We start from the raw sequence: 21,067 nt of genomic DNA, 5'->3' as shown, positions 1-21,067 counted from the left end.
GGGGCATCAGCCGTGGGGGCGCCACAGCAAGTGTCCAGGACGCGCCCTCGCCCAGCCGAGCTTCACAGTTCACGGCGCGTGCAAGCGAGGAGGACGCGGGGAGAGGGAGCCGGTGGCTTGGTGGTCATCCTGCCGCGTTTCAGCAGGGCCCCAGGGAGAAACCGCGTGGCTGCTAGAGCCGACCCCTCCGTTTGGAAATGGGGCCAATAGCACCCACCCTGTCCACTGAGGGCGCAGTGGACACCACCTGCCTGCACTCCCTGTCTGGCCCTCAGTCCCCCATGGCTCACAGGCCAGGACCCCCATCATTATCTTTCTCTCTCACCAACTCATGGCTGGAGGCGGCTGGGAGTACGTCCCAAGGAGGGGAATGACAGACACACAGCACACAGCACTGCCAGACAGGGACCCACACGACACCGCTGACGGGAGAGGACACAGAGGGGAAGCCCCTGTCCACCCTCCTGCAGGGAAGCAAGCCGGAGACAGGGGAAAGGAGACAGGGGCAGTCAGCCAGAAGGCCCTCATCATTTTAAAACGCAGGTGGTAATCGTGTGATAACAGTAACACTGTCAGAAACCAGAGGGACAACTGGACTTCCTCTGGAGACAGAAGGAAATAGGGATGCTATGCTCCCCCCACCGCAGGGCATCCTCTCCCGGGGGCAGGTGCCTCTGGAAACACGTGTCACACGAGGGAGGAAGCATGTGGCACACATGTAGGGAACCATGCACATCACATGCGAGAAGACCTGTGTCTCACATGTGGGAGGAAACATACTATATGTGAGGGGAAGCACTGTCAAGTGTGAGAGGAACACACGTGTGACGTGAGCAGAACAGGCATGCATGTCTGAGATGAAACATGCACGCCGGGCGTGAGGACTGTTTCCGGCGGCACAGGTGTCCATGCACGCGGCCTGGCCCCCCTGCTCCCTCTCGCCTCTCCCTTCCCCCTGGGCTCCCTCCCCGGGGATGAGCCAAAGTACTATGAAAACACAGGCCCACCAGCAAGTGACACAACTCATCACAGCCTGAAGGCCTCAGCTCAGACACCCCCTTCTCTGTGATGCTGGCTCTGATGCCACCAGGAAGAAACTGGTGTCCTTCCGGCCACGTGCCACTCCGCCTGGACCTCTCTCCTCAGTGTCACTGCAGTTATCTGCACATCTATGTCACTGCATCACTGGAAGCTGAACTCAGGGCACAAATGTATCTGTTCCTTCTGTGAGTCTCACACCTAACACAGTGAGAGGAATCAGAGTCCTGTCACCACACTAAGTAAGCATTGCTGAGCAAATGAATGAATGAGTGAGTGAGTGAATGAATGACTGTCCCAACAAGGCCACGTACCTTTCCCGGAAACAGAAAAGAAACACCAGCAGGTCAGAAACACTCTTTCATTCCTATCGTCTGGATTCACAGCCAAAAGACCACCACAGGTGAAAAGTGTAAAGAGAAAGTTATAAACCTCAGCCTCCACCCTTTAATTCAACTGTGGCCAGAAAAAAATAACTGAAGCCAGAGGCTACAATCCTGAATCAGCAGCTTAATGAGGACTTTTTTTTTTTTTTTTTTCCGGTACGCCGGCCTCTCACTGTTGCGGCCTCTCCCATTGCGGAGCACAGGCTCCGGACGCGCAGGCTCAGCGGCCATGGCTCACAGGCCCAGCCGCTCTGTGGCATGTGGGATCTTCCCGGACCGGGGCGCGAACCCGTGTCCCCTGCATCGGCAGGCGGACTCTCAACCACTGCGCCACCAGGGAAGCCCTTAATGAGGACTTTGAAAGGAAAGAGCCGGCAGAGCACACAGTGGTTCTGCATCTAGCACTCAAGGAGCCTTACACACTGGAGTAAGGCTGAGGTTACCAAGAGTTACGCACTTGTTACCATTAACTACCATTAACTACCGAACTTTTCTGGACCTTACCATTGGAAAGTTGGATTTCTAAGACTGATTTTTAAGAAGAATCAAAGTCTCTCACCTAAGATGATAATGTTTCTTTCACTAGGCCCACGGACCGACAGCCCATATTCTAAAAGCCAGGACTGTTCCCGCAGAGAGTACATTTGATAAACAGGCATATGGAGCTGTAAACTACGTTTGTCAGGAGGCTGATGTCCCCCCTGGCTTAGATAATTACGATCCATTATGACAGGGCCACATAAGAGGTGCTCCCTGACACTGGTTAGCAATGCAGATGCTTGGGCCCACCCCCGAGATTATCTTGCTTCAAAAAAGATTTCAGGAAGATTAAAGCACTTTACGTCATTTGGGGCCGATCCTTTCTTAGTATCATAACCAAATGGTATACAATTTTGCCTGATAAAACCAGGTACGATGTAACTTATTAATGCCTTACACTACCTCATTTTGTTCTTAATTCATTTGTTTCTGTCAGCTTTTAATATTTTCTAGAAAAAATTTATAAGCATCCCTCATTAAATAATAATAACAATTTCTTTCTTTTCTTAAGAAGTTTAAAAGCTGATGTTCAGGAATCCCCTGGTGGTCCAGTGGTTAGGACTCTGAGCGTTCACCACTGAGGACGTGGGTTCAATCCTTGGTTGGGGAACTAACATCCTGAAAGCCGTGCAGCGCAGCCAAAAAAAAAAAAAATAAAAACTGATGTTCTACCAAGAAGGTCAATGGTACAGGCCCGGAGCTGGGTGGAATTGAAACACAAGTAGATGAGAAAAAGGCAGTTAGTCGTCCACCTGGCTCTGTCCCCAGGCCTCTAACACCTCCCCCATCACAAACTCCACCCATCCATCCCCAGAGGAAACAGCTGTGCCTCCTGTCACCAGCTCCCTGTGCTGTCACCTGGTTAGCCTTCCCCTCTCTCCGCCAACCAGCACCCCCAGGCTGCACGGTGCCGTCACCGGGTTTCCTCTTGCCCTGTGAGACAGCCACTGCTAACTATCTTTATAAATAAATCATTCCCATCTGACATTTTCCAGGAGGAAAGTAACACACACACATATTCAGAAAACTGGAAATTATAAAGAAACAACTTACATCACATTCACATTCCCTGAAGATAACTATGGCTCAAATTTCGAGCCCTTTTGACCTATTTCTAGTCTTTATTCTATGCTGAGATTCAATTTTGTACTTTATCTACTTTTTTTATAGAGGTATAATTGATATAACATTATATCAGTTTCGGGTGTACAATGGAATGATTCGATATTTGTATATATTGCAAAACAATCTACTTTTTTTTTTTTTTACACAATAGTGATCGCACAGTATATACAATCTGAACATTTCACGGAATCACCTAAGAATTTTTAGGTTGTAACGCTTCTGAGGAGACTCAGCTTTTCAGGCGTGCAGTGAGGGAGCACACAGCCGACAGCGGCCAGGCTCAGCCAGGCTAGTCATGTGACTCTGCCCTCGAGTACGGGACTGCCATAGGATCCCACCTACTACCTGCACGATGTGATCGCTTCTCGTGCTTTCACCATTCTATGCACCAATACGATATTATCCCTTGTATATAAAGCTTTTTCGATGTTTTGAGTATAAGAATTACGTGTTAAATAATATGAACATTTATTTATGAAGCTCTAGATGTATACCATCAAATTAGCTGCCATAATGACCATGCCAACATAAAGTCCCTCATCAACATGGGAGAGTGAGGATTTCACCACACCCCACGTGGCACTGAATACTCTTGGACAGCGATTTTAACACCATTACCCCCCACTGACAACAGTAACTGTATGGGGGCTGCACCACGTGACACCGCCTGACGTGCGTTTCCCCAAGATCAACGGCAGTGCACAACTCCGCAACATCCACGGCACCTGCAGACAACCCTACCTCTATTTGAGGATGAGGAAGACGAAGTCCAGCAAGGTTAATCCGTTCGCTCAAGGTCATACTTTTGTGTCAAGCCGTGGACTGAACCTCAGTCTTGTATCCAACAGCCTATCCACTATAGTGGCCAGGACAGCACATAGGTCACACCCTGTATATCTCCCTGGACCAACTGGCAGCGACAGCCTGGAACTCTATGTTGCAGTGGGATTACGGCCTCGTCCAGGCTCAGCTAGAGAGAGTGCTGTGAGCCATCAGAGCAGTCGACCACTGGCTGGGGTCAAAGGGGTGATGCTGACCTCGTACCCTGGGTTGCTTCTCAACCACTTACACGGTGAAACCTATATACGCACAAAACCAAAACACGAAACTACGGCAATAATGCTACACAGAATAAGTTTAAATTATTTAATTCAATCATCACATACAGTTGGCTATGTAAATCCCAATGAAAGTTTTATTTTGTTTGTGTGGCATTAATTTTCTCAAATGTTGCTTGAAAAATCAAGAATGAAATGGTTATAAAACCAAGAACAGGCTTAGTAATTAACATGTATACATTTGTCAAAAATAGTTACCTGATTATCATATTTTAGAGACTGCGTCCCAACCAGAAACCGAATGGCATCTGTTTCTGCCGTTTGAGGTGTGAGGGCACGTGCCTGCAGGAGGGAAGGAAAATGCACACACATGTATGAAGGTGGGATCTAACAGATTAGAAAGGCAGTTGCCTCTTCTACTGCTGATGGAGTAGCAACTGGTACAGAGCACCTGCAAGGCAATTTAGAACCATGCACGAAGAGCCCTCAACTCTTGTACACTTTGTGACACAATTCCACTTCCAAAGTATATCTGGAAACAACTGTAAGTGGGCACAAAAATTAAGCAATAAAAATATAAGTTGTGTTCTTTAACAAAACCATTATTTATTTTCAACAGTAATTGATTGGTTGAACAAATTATTCTTCAATAACAGAGCAGAAAATGGCTCCCAGTGACGGCAGAACAGGTGGTTTAGGCCAAGTCTCCTGCAGAGCCAGCTGGAGAAACTAAACCAAAAAGCTTGAGTTTGTTTCAAGGCTTCAGAAAGCTGCCAGTCATGAAATGCAAGCTCCAGGAAAGGAGAGAAGTTAGAGGAGGGCTGACCTCCTACCCACTTTCGCCTGGAGGCCCTCATCAATTTGGAACAGGCAGCTAAGCAGTGATGCTGAGGAGAGCGTCTTACAGGCTCCCAGAGCTGGGTGAGCGGAGTGCAGGATCCTCGGGGGAGGAGGGGCCAGCAGAGCGCAAGGTTTGGGGTGGGATCCTCCCCAGCCCGGGTCACAGGCCAGGCGCGAGGGCGAACTAGAGTGAGAGGAACCTGCTCAGCCTGGAGCTCCAAGTCACCTCAGCCCTTGAGTGGATCTCAGGTGACCTGAGCCCGCTGGCGCTCCTGTGCCCGCCCGCCGCCTGCCCCAGACACCTCGCCCAGCCAAGTCTGGAGCTCACTTTTCAAACAGTGGCGAAGGCTTCTCTCCTCTCTTCTCAGACTCTGGGAAATCATACAAAAGCAGGAAGGAAAATGAAGAGCACAAACACAAACTCTGTCTTCAGTGAAATGTGGAAACATCTGTAATCCAAACGCGCCTGAGAACAAAGCCTCCGAGGCGGCCAAGGCCCCAGCTGAGAGAAGACGCCGCAGAGGACGCTGGCCGCGACACCCAGACACAGGCGGGGACAACACCAGGAACCGCCCGGAGGGGGTGGCAGAAACAGGTGCCCTGCACACGCCGGGGCAAGAACAAGAGCAGGGCTGGGGACGGACTGGCATCTCCTCGGGAGCAGCCTGGGGCTCCGTGGGACGGAGTGGGAAGCCGGACTCTGCCAGACGCCTTGGCCTCGGGGTAAATGCCAGCTAAAGGGTTTACTCAACAAAGCCCTGAGCTGCAAGAACTCCTGTCGGCCTGGGCCTGGCCCACCTCCACCTACAGAACCTACAGCGAGCTGCTGCACGCAAGGGCTCAGCCCTGGACATGATCTAGGAGCCAGCAAGGGAGCCCTGCAAGGGCACCACGAGGAGGCATGGGGAGGGGGAGGGGGAGGGGAAGGGGAGGAGACAACGGGAAAAGGCGTCAGAAGATGCAAGCATTAGGCGGATGCTGCCACAGAAGAGCCAGAGCCCGTGATTATACACACGGACACTCACCTACAGAACTCAATGGAGCAATCACCTCTTCACAAGCGAGAAAAGACTAGAGAGGGAAGGTAAGACAACCCCAGACAACTGAACCTGAGTCGACACAGCTGGAGGAACTGAAAACCAGACCCAATGCTGGAAGGACGCAAAGACAGAAACCCCAACGAATAATGTATGCAATATCTGAAGACACAACAAATCTACAGAATGAAACTACAAGACGGCTTTGTGCCTCAATTTGGCACTGTTAAAATGCAGTGTCTTCGTGCATTGGGCTGGAAGCAGCAGATCCACTGGCTATTTGATCACAGTTACTGTACGTCCCTTAAAATAATCTTCCACCCTTTAAGAAAAAGGGTCCTAAAACTCACCCAAGATTTGATATATTACTTGTCTTTATAGTGTAAACAGATTTCCAGTCATCATCTTGCAGAGCAAGTGTGAAAGGAACAGCACACCCTAGACCATCTAGGTTATGCTTATAGAAACACAAGAACTTGGGCACTTGGCTCAAAGGGATGCAGGACAAGGAAGGGGAAACTCTGGGAGGAGAAACCGGCACCGGGTGCACAGCTAGTAAGGACAGCACTAACCAGGCAATCCAGGACACGCACACAAAGATAAGGTAAGGTACTCGACTTAAAATTCAAATTTTTTCTGCGCAAAAATCCTGAAAAGCTGGCTAAACAAGTCATGGAACCCTACTTGAACCAGCAGTCAACAATGTAATTAGAAAAACGAGAAACCTGAGTATAGATTTGGCAAAAGATTGTAATTAACTATATTGGGAGTCTGAAGGAAGACAGGAGAGCATAGAAAAAGCCAAAAATCCTCACGTGCCATGCCATCCAGTCGCCAGGTTATATCGAGAGATAAAAGCAAGAAGGTAAAGACTAGAAGAAACGCTTTTTAAAATGTTGAAAGTGGTTGTTCTCAAGAACTCAGATAAGATGGAAAGGGAGTGCTTAGGGCTGGCTGATTTTTAATCAGATTTTCAGCCACTGACTGCTTAAACAACTCGTAAGAATTACTTGTTTTAAAATTTTTAAATACACAAAAAGAAAAAGAGCTAAAATCATGAACACAAGTCAAAACGTTGCAGAAACACGGATGTGCTTGGCATTTTCTCATTTTAACGGCCCCTCTGTGCCGGTCTTCTGCCTCTTATTTGCACAGTGGTGCCTCATTTTACCCTCCAAGCCTCATTACCTTCAGTCAATGGTCAATAATCAGATTCCCATCTTCTATGTAAACTGTTCTCCACAGTGATTTAAACATCACTGACAACCAAACCTCCACTATAACTTTCGGTTCTTTTATGTTTACTGTAGTAATGGTTCTTCAAATTCAAGAAAGCCATGGCCCACAGAGCTGTGTAAAGTAAACAAGTGCAAAAATCAGCTACTTCTTTTAACATAAAAAAGAAAAAAATAGAGTGCATGCTTCCAGGAACGCCAATGCTGGAGGAAAGGTACACAGGCAAATACACCGAAGTGAGTGGTGAGACTTAGGCCACAAGGAACGCCCGGGGCTGAGGGGAGGCGGCGGGGGCTCCCAAACCGGGGGGTCGCGGGCAGAACCGCTGCGCCCCCCGTGTGTCACGCAAGCCCCCGGCCCGTCCTGGATGACCAGGGCCTCTGGCCCCCCGAATCCCCAGTGACCTCGGCTGCACCGACGTCGCTGGGCCCTCCTGTCACCCACCTGGAACTCCAGGCCGTAGATCACCGGCGCGTCGTCCTCCATGCTGCGGCGGCGCACTCGCCTAAGGCCGGTCCCCGGAGCGGTTGCGCCCCACCTCAGCGCCCATTCATTCCCTCCAGCCCCGGCAGCGCCAAACCGGAGCGCTTTCTGGCCCACCCCGGCTCCCGTAGGGCTCACTTCCGGTGTTTCCTGATGAGTCATCAATGCGCTCCTCGCCGGCGGCCAATGGCGGCAGCGCCGGGCTTGTGCGCATGCCCACTTGGCTCCCATCCGGGCTCTCAGCTCCCAGGCCCCGGAGAGTGGGACCGCGAGGGGACAACCGGCCTGGGGACTCCCGCAGGGAGGCGGGGGCGGAGCGAAGCCGGCCCGGCCCGGCTCGCAGTTACGGCCGCCCGGCGGTCTGCAGCTCGGGCCTCTCCCTGCTCCATCGCCCCAGAGGGAATGGCTTCCCTGAGGCTGTGACGCTGTCGTTGGACGGCTGGGCGCCGGGACGCATGCTTTGTAGGCATTGTCGTTAAGTTCTTCGCTCCAGCCTTACGGCTAAGGCATCATTCTTACATTTTACAGATGGGCCGCTGCAAATTTCAGTGACAGTTGAGGGCACAGAGGGGTTAAGTTGGGGGGCTAGGGTATGTGTCTGGCCTGTCAGACTTAGGTAGGCCGGGCCCAGGATCCTTAAAGTCAGGGACCGGGCTAGTTCATATGTGCAGGTGCCAGGCGGTGTGTGTGGCGTGGCCAAGGGATCGCACTGCCAGGGCTGGGGTGATGCCTGGTATCGAACCACTGGCGTTGTTTGGCAGCATTTGCCTCTGTAGGGAGCCTGGTGGGAAGATCCTGGGGTCACTGGATCTCCAAGGACTGTCATGCTGGAGAGGTTGCCCCGCTCAGGCAGTACTCCCAAAGTGCCTGCCTTGACATTAGGCAATGCCTTTGGCAGACAGGAATGACATTGCATGGAGCCCCAAAATCCCCATAGCTGAACCTCCTTCACTAACCTGGGTCCCATAGGTTTCCAGGACCATGCACCTCTCCTCCATCTGTGTGACCATTTAACTTTTCCCTCTTCCCTTAATCTTTGTTTCAAATAACGAGGTCTGGAATAGGTATATGAAAAGACGTTTGATATCGCTGATCGTCAGGGAAATGCAAATGAACCACAACGAGCTATCACCTCACACCTGTTATAATGGTTGTCACCAAAAAGTTAAAAGTTAAGTGTTGGCAGGGTTGGAGAAAAGGGAACCTTTGTACACTGCTGATGAGAATGTAAAAGGATACATCGACTATGGTAAACACTATGGAGACTCCTCAAAAAATTAAAAATAGAGCTACCATATGATCTCACAATCCCACTTTTGAGATCCGAAGAAAATGAAATCCCTATCTTGAAGAGATATCTGCACTCCATGTTCACTGCAGGATTATTTGCAGTAGCTGAGACATGGAAACAACCTAAATATGTGTGAGTGTGTGTGTGTGTGTGTGTGTGTGTGTGTGTGTGTGCGCACACACTCAGCAAGGGCTCACTGCCTTATGCCCATAGAAGACAATACTATGGTACCAGCTTTTGAGAAAAGAATGATCTTTATTGTGAGGTTGACCAGTAAGGAAATGGGAGACAGGTCTCAAATCAGTCTCCCCAGTCCAAGGTTCAGGGTGAAATTTAAGGGGTTAGGGAAATTTCAAACTTGAAAGCTGATTGGTTAGCCTCAAATCAGTCCATATAAACTACCGGTGCTGCTGGAACCCAGATTTTCCTTAGTGAAAGATTTCTTGCCTCATAAAGGGCTCCAGTGACATTTCTATTTGAGTTCTGTAGACTGAAGATTCTTTGGGGGTCATCCTGGAGACACGTGCAGTGCTGTCTGTAAAATAACTCAAGGTTTGATTAATCAATTTAAGGAGAATAAGCAGTTTAAGCTGGTCAATGTTTTTTTATATATATAATGAAATATTATTCAACCTTAAAATGAAGGAGGTCCTGTCGTTTGTGACAACATGAATGAACCTAGAGGACATTGTGCTAAATGAAATAAGCCAGATACAGAAAGACAAATACAGTATGATTCCACATACATGTGGAATCTAAAAGAGAAAGTTGAAATCATTGTAACAGAGAGCAGAATGGCGGTTACCAGAGGCTGAGGGGTGGGAGAAAGGGGAGATATTGATCAAAAAGTACAAACTTTCAACTGTAAGATGAATAAGTTCTGGAGAGATAGTTAATAATAATGTATCCTATACTTGATAGCTAGTGGGAACATGCTATAAGGCACAGGAAGCTCAGCCTGGTGCTCTGTGATGACCTAGATGGGTGGGATGGTGGGAGGTCCAAGAGGGAGGGGATATATGTATACATACAGCTGACTCACTTCGTTGTACAGCAGAAACTAACAACGTTGTAAAGCAATTATACTCCAATTTAAAAAAATATACTATAATTGAAATTTGTGGAGAGTAGATTTCAAGTGTTTTCACCACAAACACAGAAAATGGGAAATAAGTGAGGTGATGAATAAGTTCATTAGTTCCATTGTGGTCATCATCTCACAATGTATAGATATATCAAAACATCACGTTGTACACCTTAAATATATACGATTTTTATTTGTCAAAAATAAAATTTTTTTTACATCTTTATTGGAGTATAATTGCTTTACAATGGTGTGTTAGTTTCTGCTTTATAACAAAGTGAATCAGTTATACATATACATATGTTCCCATATCTCTTCCCTCTTGCATCTCCCTCCCTCCCACCCTCCCTATCCCACGCCTCTAGGTGGTCACAAAGCACTGAGCTGATCTCCCTGTGCTATGCGGCTGCTTCCCACTAGCTATCTATTTTATGTTTGGTAGTGTATATATGTCCATGCCACTCTCTCACTTTGTCACAGCTTACGCTTCCCCCTCGCCATATCCTCAAGTCCATTCTCTAGTAGATCTGTGTCTTTATTCCTGTCTTATCCCTAGGTTCATGACATTTTTTTTCTTAGATTCCATATATATGTTTTAGCATACGGTATTTGTCTTTCTCTTTCTGAGTTCACTCTGTATGGCAGACTCTAGGTCCATCCACCTCACTACAAATAACTCAATTTCGTTTCTTTTTATGTGCCACATCTTCTTTATCCATTCATCCGATGATGGACACTTAGGTTAGATATCAAAACATCATGTTGTACCCCTTAAATATATACGATTTTTATTTGTCAAAAATAAAATATTTTAAATCATTAAAAAATAAGAATAAAGAATTGGCTGGGTCTGGTTTGGCTTAGTTGTGCTCCAGCGCCTAGCGCTGTGCCTGGTACTTAAGCTAGTTAGGAATCCTTGGATGAACGAAGAGATCTGGGTGGTTACACCAGAAATCAAGGAAGCAGAGGCACAGACGTGGGCATCCTATTCACCGGCACCGTTTGCCTAAGATTAAGTTGCGGCGCTAAGGAATGCAGGATCTTCATACTGCTGGATTAAATCCACCCAGCCATTATTCGTACTATTATTACCATTTTTATCGTTAATGTGGTTACACAGTAGTACAGATGCATGGCAGGAAAAGTTGAAAATACATATAGGCACAAAGACAAATCCCTGAAAATAAATGTTTCTAGGGTGCTTTGGCCAGGAAAATAAAGAGCTTAACCATCTCCCTTCCAGCTGCCCCTCTGCCACAGGTTTGTTTGTTGCCTCTGAAGGTCACAACGATTTCCCTCCCCAGTCCCAGGGAAGGGCTGAACTTCCCCCGCGCATTCCCCGCCCCCGATCCCCACCTTGGGGCCCACGCCCCGCCCACCAATGCATGAACCGGAAACGCGCCGGGCGCTTGGCTCCTGCACTGGGCATGCGCGGGAGCAGGCGCGCGCAGGCGCAGAAGCCGCAGGAGGCGTCGATTCCAGTCACTCCTTCCCGGCTTCCTCTATCCTTCTTGCCCCCTGGGTTACGGCTGTAGGTGACCCTTTCTCCAACCCCAGGGGGCCGGTGGCAGGTGAGGACAGGGCCCGGGCTGTAGGGAGGGGGTCGTGCTGTCCCTAACCGCAGCCCCGCCGGCCCTCAGACACAGTCCCCCGGGGGTCTTCTCTCCGGGTCTCCTCCCCGGGGTGTCCTCCCCGAGGTTCTTCTCCCCGGGTCTCTCCTCTCCGGGCGTGTCTCCTCCCGGGAGTTCTTTTCCCCGGGGTTTCCTCCCCGGGGGGTCTCCTCCCCGGAGGTCTCTCCTCTCCGAGGGTGTTTCCTCCCCGGGGTCTCGTCTCTGTCCCTCCTCCCGCCAAGCCCAAGCTGGTCCTGCCGGGTCCGCAGCGCGGGCCTTCCCTTCCGGGGGCGGCCGTTGGCTGCACACCCCCGGAGCAGCCCCCAATGCTTGGCACCGAAAGCTGGGGAGGGGTCTGCGGCCCAGGTCCCAGCCGTGGCCCTCAGTGACTTCTTAGTCCTGGTTTACTCTCAGGTGGACAGTTCACAGTGACTCGCCCGACCAGACTCAGTATTGTGCGGGCAAAATGCGGTGGTTTGTGTAAAAGCATGTAAGTCTTGTAAATGTTGGCTGATTCCTTCCAGGACAGCATCCAGGACAGAGCTGACTGATAAGAGTGCATATACTGGGAAGATTTGAAAACACTTTTATTGTAAAAGAGCATAAGGCTTAAAGATGTGCTTTAAAATATGCCTGTTTTCCTCACCCTCATCCACAAAAGAGTTTGACCCCAATGAAACATTTCCTTGGACCTGCCATATCTCTTTATAGCTACTAGAAAACACTGTATTTAAATACTTCTTGTTTCTTTTCGTCAATTCAGAAGGTTGTACTGGGTGGCATACAGCGAGTTAGGGCCCCTGTGTGATGGGCTGGGAGAAGGGATTGAGGACTTCAAATAGGATAAAATTCACCAGTCCGCACATCCTGTGATTTCAGACAGGATCTTCACCGTTCCAAGACTGTGTTACCACGCTGCTTCGTTATTAAACTTGTAATTACTATGTTTATGTGCAGCTCATCACAGTTTAAAAAGTTCCTGGGCATCCGTTGCTATTTAATCTTCATTATCCCAGTTTACAGATGAGGAAGCCGAGGCTAAAGGATTAAATCATTTTCAAAGGTCACCTTATTTATCAGTGAAGCTAAGACTCAAGCAGTTACTCAGAGCGCTTTGTGCCTCCGCCTGCGGCTCTCGGTCACGACCTGTCTAGGAGCCTTACGAGGAGAGCAGAGGCAGAAAAACTGTTGGAATCCTGTCAGCATCAAGTATTGGTACTGTGGCTTTGGGCAAATCCCTTGACTTTCTCTGCTGTATGATGGAGCTAATGCTTTGTGAGTTGATCCTAAGGATTAACTATGATAACTCATGTAAAATGCTTGATCTGTGGTGGGTGTTCTTTACGTGGGGCTTTTATAAATATGTGCTAATTGGATTCCTACCTCATGGCATAGTTCTTTCATGGGAATACGGTTTACATTATTGCAATCTGGTAAAAGATTTGTAATTGCAGAGTCTTATGTCCAGAAAGGGGGCCTGAACAGCAGTAGTTTTCATTATTCTTAGTGAATTTAAATCACTTAAAGTTAGTACTTTAAAAATATTTTAAGGCATTAATTAAGCTCATTGTGCAAAGAACTCAACTGGACAAAGAGAAAATCCGATTTCTTTGCTAGCATTTTGGTGCTGACATAGGCTTAAAACCATGTCTATGATTTCATAAAATTCATTAAATCAATAGTAAGAGAAGCAAAGATTTATATCACATGCAAATCAAGAACAGATTCATATGCTTTTCCATTTTTAGATTATGAAATGTAAAAACTGCATGTAACATACATGGAAAACACAAAGTTCAAGTGCAGACCCGACGCCGTCTTCTGTCACTAGTGCTGCCAGCAGCTTAGACTCTCATGGGTCCCTCCCCCATCAAACCTCCCCTTGCTGTCACTTCCAAGCTCCTTCCCAACCGAATTGGGTGTTATTATCACCTTGTTTTTGTGTTTGTATTCCTAAAATAGTATATTGTTTCATTTTCATGTTTTGAACTTTATATGGAAAATCATACTGTTTATTTTTCTACCGGTTCTGGGTGCAGAATCAGATGTGTGAGATTCAAACATTGTTGCATTCACTATAGGATGGCTCATTCGTTTTCACTGCTGTTTAGTATTCCATTTTTGAAAATACTGCTGTTTATTTATTATGGTACCTATGGGCAGTGGTTCTTTCCAGATTTTTTATTTTGGGGGCTTTGAAAAGGGGGCGGCATTTTGTTTCTATTTTCTGTTTGTGACGTTCATGGTCATAACTTTTGGTGCCCATGTGCAGGAGTTCCTCCGTGATACGTAAGTAGTGGGACCATTTTTGTCTCAACCAGGACTCTTGAGAGTGAAAAGAGGTGCTTAATTTTACTGCAACCATGGGTGTAAAGTGGAATCATTCTAGAAAAATCAAGTTGAATGGCTGTTGAAGTCACAGGACACATGCTTGTGAAATGTGTATCCCTTTCACCTTGTTCAAATATTTGTGCAAAATATTTTTCTGTTGGATCCTCTGTAATCCTATTGATTTGTAGGAATTTTTAATATCATCTTGATATTATGAAGTCTGACAATATCAAGTGTAGGTGAATGTGTTGAACAAGAAGACTATTTACACACCGCTACTAAGTGTGTAAATTGGTACAACCACTTAGTAAAGCAATTTGGCGTTATCTGATAAAGAGGTGTATTCTCCATGAATGACCCACCGCACACGCTTAACTTTTAATAATGTCATGAAGGAGTTTTCACACGTACAGCAGGAGACATGTACAAGAATATTCATAACAGCACTGTCTGTAGATTCACAAACCTAACACCTCAAATATCCATCAACAGAAGAATAGATCTTAGGCTGTGGAACCGTCACCCAGTAGAGCATCGTCAGCAAAGATGAGTGAATCACAGCTTCATGCCACTTACAGGGTTGGGTCTCAGGTTAAAAGTGGGGAGGGGAAACTAAGGAAAAAACTGAGAAATCTAACACGTCTGAGGAAACAAATGTGGAAAATTAAGGAAAAACAAGGGTGTGACAAATCTCAGAATATTAGCCCAGAAAAGGAGGGGAAGTAGGTGTTATAAACATTGTATCCACTCCAGTTTAATAAAGGTTGTTTATAGAAGAGGGGCCTTCAGAAGAGTCAGGGAAAGGAGCAAGAACCTTCTAAGGTATTCCAGTGAAAGGAGTCAGAAAGCCGAGACGGAGCTCTCACCGCTGTCCCGTTCCATAGACAGCCCTCTTTCCTGGGGCCAGAGCGGCGTGTGTGTCACAGTTACTTAGTTTCCTCTCTGTCATCTCCTTGAGAGCCAGTAATGTAGCCTTAATGTAGCTGGTGTCTGAGACACAGTGGCGCTCGGCGAGCAATGACCCCTGACTTGCAGGGCGTCTCAGCCCAGTCCTTTGGCGATGTTTCTGATGAATGTGTAGCTTCCATTCAGAAATTAAGGTAAACAATCTAATTTTTACTCTGGGCTGGGTGACATCTGTGTAAACAGTGTCACTAGGAAACAGGTGACATTGATTTTCTAAATGAGATTGGATTAGAAACAAGGTTACTGGGGAGAATCAAAACATAGTTACAGACTTAAGCATTGACTTGAAAGAGCGTTCCTCTTAGCTTTCTTCCTTTCAGAAGATGATTTCTTTAAAAACAAGAATTTTAGGTGAGTTGCTAAACGCAGAATTGCTTGTCAGAGTTTTATTCCTTGCCAAGCTGTTCTTCAGAAAGGTTGCATTCCCCTTGCCAATAAGTAAGTTTCCCTAAAATTCCCCAGAACTGTCACTTCTAAAAATCTTTGCCTATTTCGCAGGTCACATTTTTTAAAATCATAGTTTCAATCTGGGTTTCTTTAATTATTGCTTAAGCAGTTGTTTCTTGCTGTAATGATCCAGTCCGCATAATGAATGGGTCTCGATAGTGATGCGTCTTCTCTTATTGCGTTGCCTGGTGAGAAGCAGCTCAAGGTCATCTGTGCACAGTCTTTCCTAGGTCCCCCCATTTTAGTCTGTCTTTCTCTGTATCTTGTAATACACACCAATTAACCTGGCAGTGACTTCTGCTTACTTTAAGAGTAGACTTTTCTCCACTTTTCCCTGCATATAAAGAAGGTATCTGTGTGATTTTGCCAGTTTTGATACTCTTCACCTTCTCCTGTAATTGTATGTATTGGACCTTATATCATACAGTTTTTCACAGGTGTCCATTAACGTAGTAACGGGGCATCTGGCATTATCATCTGCACTGTTTTTATTCCAAGAAGGGCCTGGTTAACCAGCAGTGGTTCCTGGCATCTCCCGGGCACTGTGTGGGCGCGGGGTACTTGAGTCCTCAGGGGCTTAGTCAGGGGCCCTGCTTCCATTCCTGGTCAGATGAGTCCCATCACTTCTCTGGTTCTTAGTGTCCTCATCTGTATTTTGGGGCAGCCGATGCCTGTCTCGTCTGGCTGTTGCAAAGGTTAAACAAAGTCATTGCCGTTCCGTGGTCTTCATGCTTAGTCTTCGTGTCCTGCCTGGGGAGGACCAGGGAAGAGCCTTACACGTTGGGGTTCGTCCACTCTGATGTTCCTGAGGCAGCCTCCCATTGGAGCTGTGAAACATTACAAGTAAAGGGGCTTTCGTTCCTTTTCATTGTATTTTTGACTTATTTATAGCTAATAATTATTAAGTGAATATGTAGTAAATGGGGAATTAGTAACTGACTATGCTGGTCAAGAAACTTCTCCAAAATGTTTAACTTTGAACCTACTTTAAAGTAATCTTGCTTTTGGATCTCAGGGTGGTCCAGGCTATAAAAGGGAAAGAGAGCTAATTTGCAATACTGTGATGAAAGTGTTGACAGAGAAAAAAGTAATCTTACCTAGAGACCAGCTGAGTATAGTTACTTTTTTTGTTTTTTTCTCTTTTGATACAATTTTTAAAGGTTACAGTCCATTTACAGTTATTACAAAATATTGGCTATATTCCTCGTGTTGTGCAATACATCCTTGTAGCCTGTCTCATAGCCAGTGGTTTGTACCTCTCATGCCCCCACCTCTGTATTGCCTCTCCCGCTCCCTGCTGGTAGCCACTAGTTTGTTCTCTGTACCTATGAGTCTGCTTCTTTTTTTGTTATATTCACTTGTTTGTTGTATTTTTTAGATTCAACAAATAAGTGACATCATACAGTATTTGCCATTCTCTGACTTATTCCACTTCGCATAATGCCCTCCAAGTCCATCCATGTTGTTTCAAATAGAAAATTTTTGTTCTTTTTTATGGCTGAGTAGTATTCCATTGTGTGTACGTGTGTGTGTGTGTGTGTGTGTGTGTGTGTGTGTGTGTGTGTGTGTATACACATACATACATACCACATCTTCTTTATTCATTCATCTGTTGAAGGACACTTAGGCTGCTTCCATATCTTAGCAATTGTAAATAATGCTGCTATGAACATTGGGGTAGGTGTATCTTTTTGAATTAGTGTTTTTTCTTTTTTTGAATATATACCCAGAAGTGGAATTGCTGGCTCATACGGTAGTTCTATTTTTAATTTTTTGTGAAACCTCCGTACTGTTCTCCACAGTGGCTGCACCAACTTACATTCCCACCAACAGTGCAGGAGGGCTCCCTTTCCTCCACACCCTTGCCAACATTTTTTGTGTTCTTTTTGATGATAGCCATTCTGACAGGTGTAAGGTGGTATCTCACTGTGGTTCCGATTTACATTGATGATTAGCAATGTTGAGCATCTTTTCATGTGCCTGTTGGCCATCTGCATTTCCTCTTTGGAAAAATGTCTGTTTGGTTCTTCTGCCCATTTTTCAATTGGGTTGTTTGATTTTTTGATGTTGAGTTGTATGAACTGTTTATATATGTTGGATATTAATCCCTTATCAGTCATATCATTTGCAAATATTTTCTCCCATTCAGTTGGTTGTCTTTTCCTTTTGTCAAGGTTTCCTTTGCTGTGCAAAAACTTTTAAGTTTAGTTATTTATTTTTGCTTTTTTTTCCTTTGACTTCCAAGACAGATCCAAAATATTGCTGCGATTTATGTCAAATAGTGTTCTGCCTGTGTGTTTCTCTAGGAGTTTTATAGTATCCAGTCTTACATTTAGGTCTTTAATCTACTTTGAGTTTATTTTTGTATATGTTGTTACTATAGGCTGAAGTAGTCTTGTCTTGGGAAGGCTTGAGGGCAGAGGCGGAACTTCAGCTGCGTCTTAAAGAATGAGTAGGGTTTAAAAGGCTGAGACCTCACACCCGTTAGGATGACTACTGTCAAAAAGACAGAAAATTAGCTAGTGCTAGTGAGGATGTGGAGAAATGGGAACCGTTGTGCACTCTTGGTGGGGATTTAAAATGGTGTAACTAATGGAAGATAGTTTGGGTAGTTCTTCACAAGATTAAAAATAGAACTGCCACATGAATGATCCAGGAATCCCACTTCTGGGTTTTTACCCGAAAGAGTGGAAAGCAGGGTCTCGAAGAAATATTTGTACACCCATGTTCACAGCAGCAGTATTCATAGTAGTCAAAAGATGGAAGTAATCTAAGTGTTCATCAACAGATAAATGGATAAACATGGTATGTACGTACAATGGGATATTAACTCGCCCTTAAAAATAAGGAAATTCTGGGACTTCCCTGGTGGTCCAGTGGTAAAGAATCCACCTTACAATGCAGGGGACGTAGGTTTGGTCCCTGGTCAGGGAACTGAGATCCCACATGCTGTGGGGCAACTAAGCCTGCGCGCCGCAACTACTGAGCTCACGCACCTCAACTAGAGCCCGCGTGCCACAACTACAGAGCCCACGGGCCCTGGAGCCTGCACGCCACAACTAAAGAGAGAAAACCCACACGCCACAACTAGAGAGAAGCCCGCACGCCGCAGTGAAGAGCCTGCACACTGCAACTAAGACCTGACACAGCAGAAAATAAATAAAAAATAATAATCGTTTTTTAAAAATAAGGAAATTCCGACATATGCAATAACATGGGTAAACCTTGAGGACATTGTGCTCAGTGAAATAAGCCAAACACAAAAGGACAAATACCACGTCATTCCACAAATACCATATTTAGGGTCCCTCCCTAGCGTAGTCAGATTCATAGAGACATACAAGAGAATGGTGGTTGCTAGGAGCTAGGGGAGCGGAAGATGGGGAGTTAGTGTTTATTGTATTATTTATTTCAGTTTTGCAGGATGAGAAGAGTTCTGGAGATGGCTGGTGGTGATGGTCGCACAACAAACTGAATGTACTCAATGCCACTGAACTATACACTTAGCAGTGATTACGGTGGTAGATTTTATATGATGTGTCTTTTACCACAAAAATAAATAAATGGCTGGAGAAATGGAGGCTATTGAATTTTAAACCATTTGAATATATAGCTGATAAACTGATAAATATTTTTAGCCGACTTTTATTTTTTAAAGCAGTTTTAGATTCCCTGCAAAATTGAGAGGAAGGTGCAAAGGCTTCTCATCTCCCTGCTGCCCCAACACAGGCAGAGCCTCCCGCATTATCCACATCCCCGCCAGATGGTGCGCTGGTTATAACTGATGGGCCTGTGTTGACACATCATAATCACCCGAAGTCCACAGTCTACGTTGTCTCTCTCGGTGTGGTACATTCTATGCATTTGAACAAATGTATATAATGACATGTATCCACCATTACAAGGACACGAACTCACCATTTTTATAAATTCAAAAACAATTTCAGTAAGATAAAATCATCGTAATAGTAACTGAGATATAAGCTGATGAGTTGATGTGCATTTGTTTCAGGTGACCATGGAGAGTGCTAGAGGTGCCGAGCAGCAGGCGCCCGAGCAGAGTGGCCCAGCCGAGGGGCCAGCCCAGAGCATGGCTCCGCAAGGGCCCCAGGAAGACCAGCGGCAGCTCCTCTATCATGAGGAAACTATTGATCTCGGTGGAGACGAGTTTGGGTCAGAAGACTCGAATAACTTAGTGGACAAGCTCGACGAGCCCATGATGGAGAGCGTCCTCATCTCTGATTCCCCGAACAACAGCGAGGATGGCGCGGGGGACCTGGGTTGTTTGCAGGATGTCGTCGAGACTGCAGAAGGCGGCTCAGATCACAGACGGGAAAGCGTCGTCGATGAAGAAGCGCTGGACGCTCTGAGTGATGGTGGTGAAAGTGAGGGAGAGGACACACCTAAAGACGTCTCGGACATGACCCCCGACAGCAGAGCATCGTTGAAGGAAGACCCAGAGCAAGAGGAGGTGAAAGACCTGCCCACCTTTGAGCACGAGGGTGCAGAGGACTTGGGCCCAGGGGACGTGAGGGCGCCCGCAGCGGGGCCGGCATCAGGGCTGTCCCCCCGGCAGCCGTCCCCCAAAGACGAGCCGGTGCCCATGTGCACCATCTTCAGCCAGCCGCCGCCCGCCGGCTCCCAGCCCCAGGTCCTGCGCGATGGCTTCGAGTCCCAGATGGTGAAATCGCCCAGTTTCAGCGGCGTGAGCGAAGCGGCCGCCAGGACCCCTCCTCAGGTGGTCCAGCCGAGCCCTAGCCTGAGCAAATTTTTTGGCGATACAACCAGCACTAACTCCTTGGCCTCGGACTTCTTTGATTCCTTCACAACCTCCACCTTCATCTCCGTCAGTAATCCCAACGCCAGCCCTTCGATTCCTGAAAGCTTGTCTTCACTCGCCGCTACCCCAGTGGGGGAAGACTCCCTGGGTTCTGCTGACCCTTCTTACTCCCCAGGGACGGAAAGATCAGAGTCAGGTGTTTCCACAGCTTCTCTGGAAATTCCTCAGTCTCCAAAACCGTTTTCACAGATCCAGGCTGTGTTTGCCGGGAGCGAGGACCCCTTTGCCACCGCCCTGAGCATGAGCGAGATGGACCGGAGAAACGACGCCTGGATTCCCGGGGAGGCAACCAGGAGCGTGCTGATTTCAGTCACCACCCAGCAGTGCAGCACGGTGTTCGTGGGCAAGGAGGACCTCACCATGCCGGGCCTCAAGTTCGACAACATCCAGGTGAGAGCACAGGGGCTTTAGAGCGAACGTGGGCTGCTGGATGCTTCTCAGCAGAACTGGTGATTCTGTGTCCGCAGCTCATTGCTTTTCATCTGTTTGTGTTTCATGTATATCCACGTGTAAAAAACCTTTCAAGGATTGAAAAACCCTTATTTTTCAGCAGTTCCAAAGATTCTGATTGCGGGAATCTTTATGATGTCACTAGGTAATTTGGAACCCTGCTGATTTCTCTGATATAATGTGGTTTAGGTACTAATCAGAGTCTTAGAAATAAGTACTAACAAGGTATTTGCGTAACAGTTCTCTGAAGTAGTTCTGAACTTTGCGTGATCAGTTTATTCATGACATTTGAGCTCTAGTAAATG

The 21,067-nt window shown here is 46.8% G+C and overlaps 2 protein-coding genes across 4 annotated transcripts in view; one reads left to right on the top strand and one right to left on the bottom strand.

Moving 5' to 3' along the window:
* EIPR1 (EARP complex and GARP complex interacting protein 1) overlaps window positions 1-7,857 on the bottom strand; it is an 89,020-nt gene extending 81,163 nt beyond the window's left edge. For both annotated transcript variants that reach the window (XM_060027161.1, XM_060027162.1), the window contains exons 1-2: window positions 7,705-7,857; window positions 4,406-4,489 (exon numbers count right to left, since the gene is read on the bottom strand). In XM_060027161.1, the coding sequence (XP_059883144.1) occupies window positions 4,406-4,489; window positions 7,705-7,746 (126 nt within the window). In that variant the 5' untranslated portion in view covers window positions 7,747-7,857. The remainder of the gene's footprint in view (window positions 1-4,405; window positions 4,490-7,704) is intronic.
* A 336-nt stretch (window positions 7,858-8,193) lies between these two features.
* Window positions 8,194-21,067, top strand: part of TRAPPC12 (trafficking protein particle complex subunit 12) — a 66,241-nt gene continuing 53,367 nt past the window's right edge. The window contains exons 1-2 of one of the 2 annotated variants that reach the window (XM_060027160.1): window positions 8,194-8,205; window positions 19,485-20,702. In XM_060027160.1, coding sequence (XP_059883143.1) covers window positions 19,491-20,702 — 1,212 coding nt within the window. In that variant the 5' untranslated portion in view covers window positions 8,194-8,205; window positions 19,485-19,490. Of the gene's footprint in view, window positions 8,206-11,581; window positions 11,690-19,484; window positions 20,703-21,067 lie in introns of those variants that run through there. The other variant, XM_060027158.1, reaches the window with a different exon arrangement.

Source organism: Delphinus delphis, chromosome 12 (assembly GCF_949987515.2).
Source record: "Delphinus delphis chromosome 12, mDelDel1.2, whole genome shotgun sequence".
In the NCBI taxonomy this organism is placed as follows: domain Eukaryota; kingdom Metazoa; phylum Chordata; class Mammalia; order Artiodactyla; family Delphinidae; genus Delphinus; species Delphinus delphis.
This window is presented reverse-complemented; position numbering and strand designations above follow the sequence as displayed.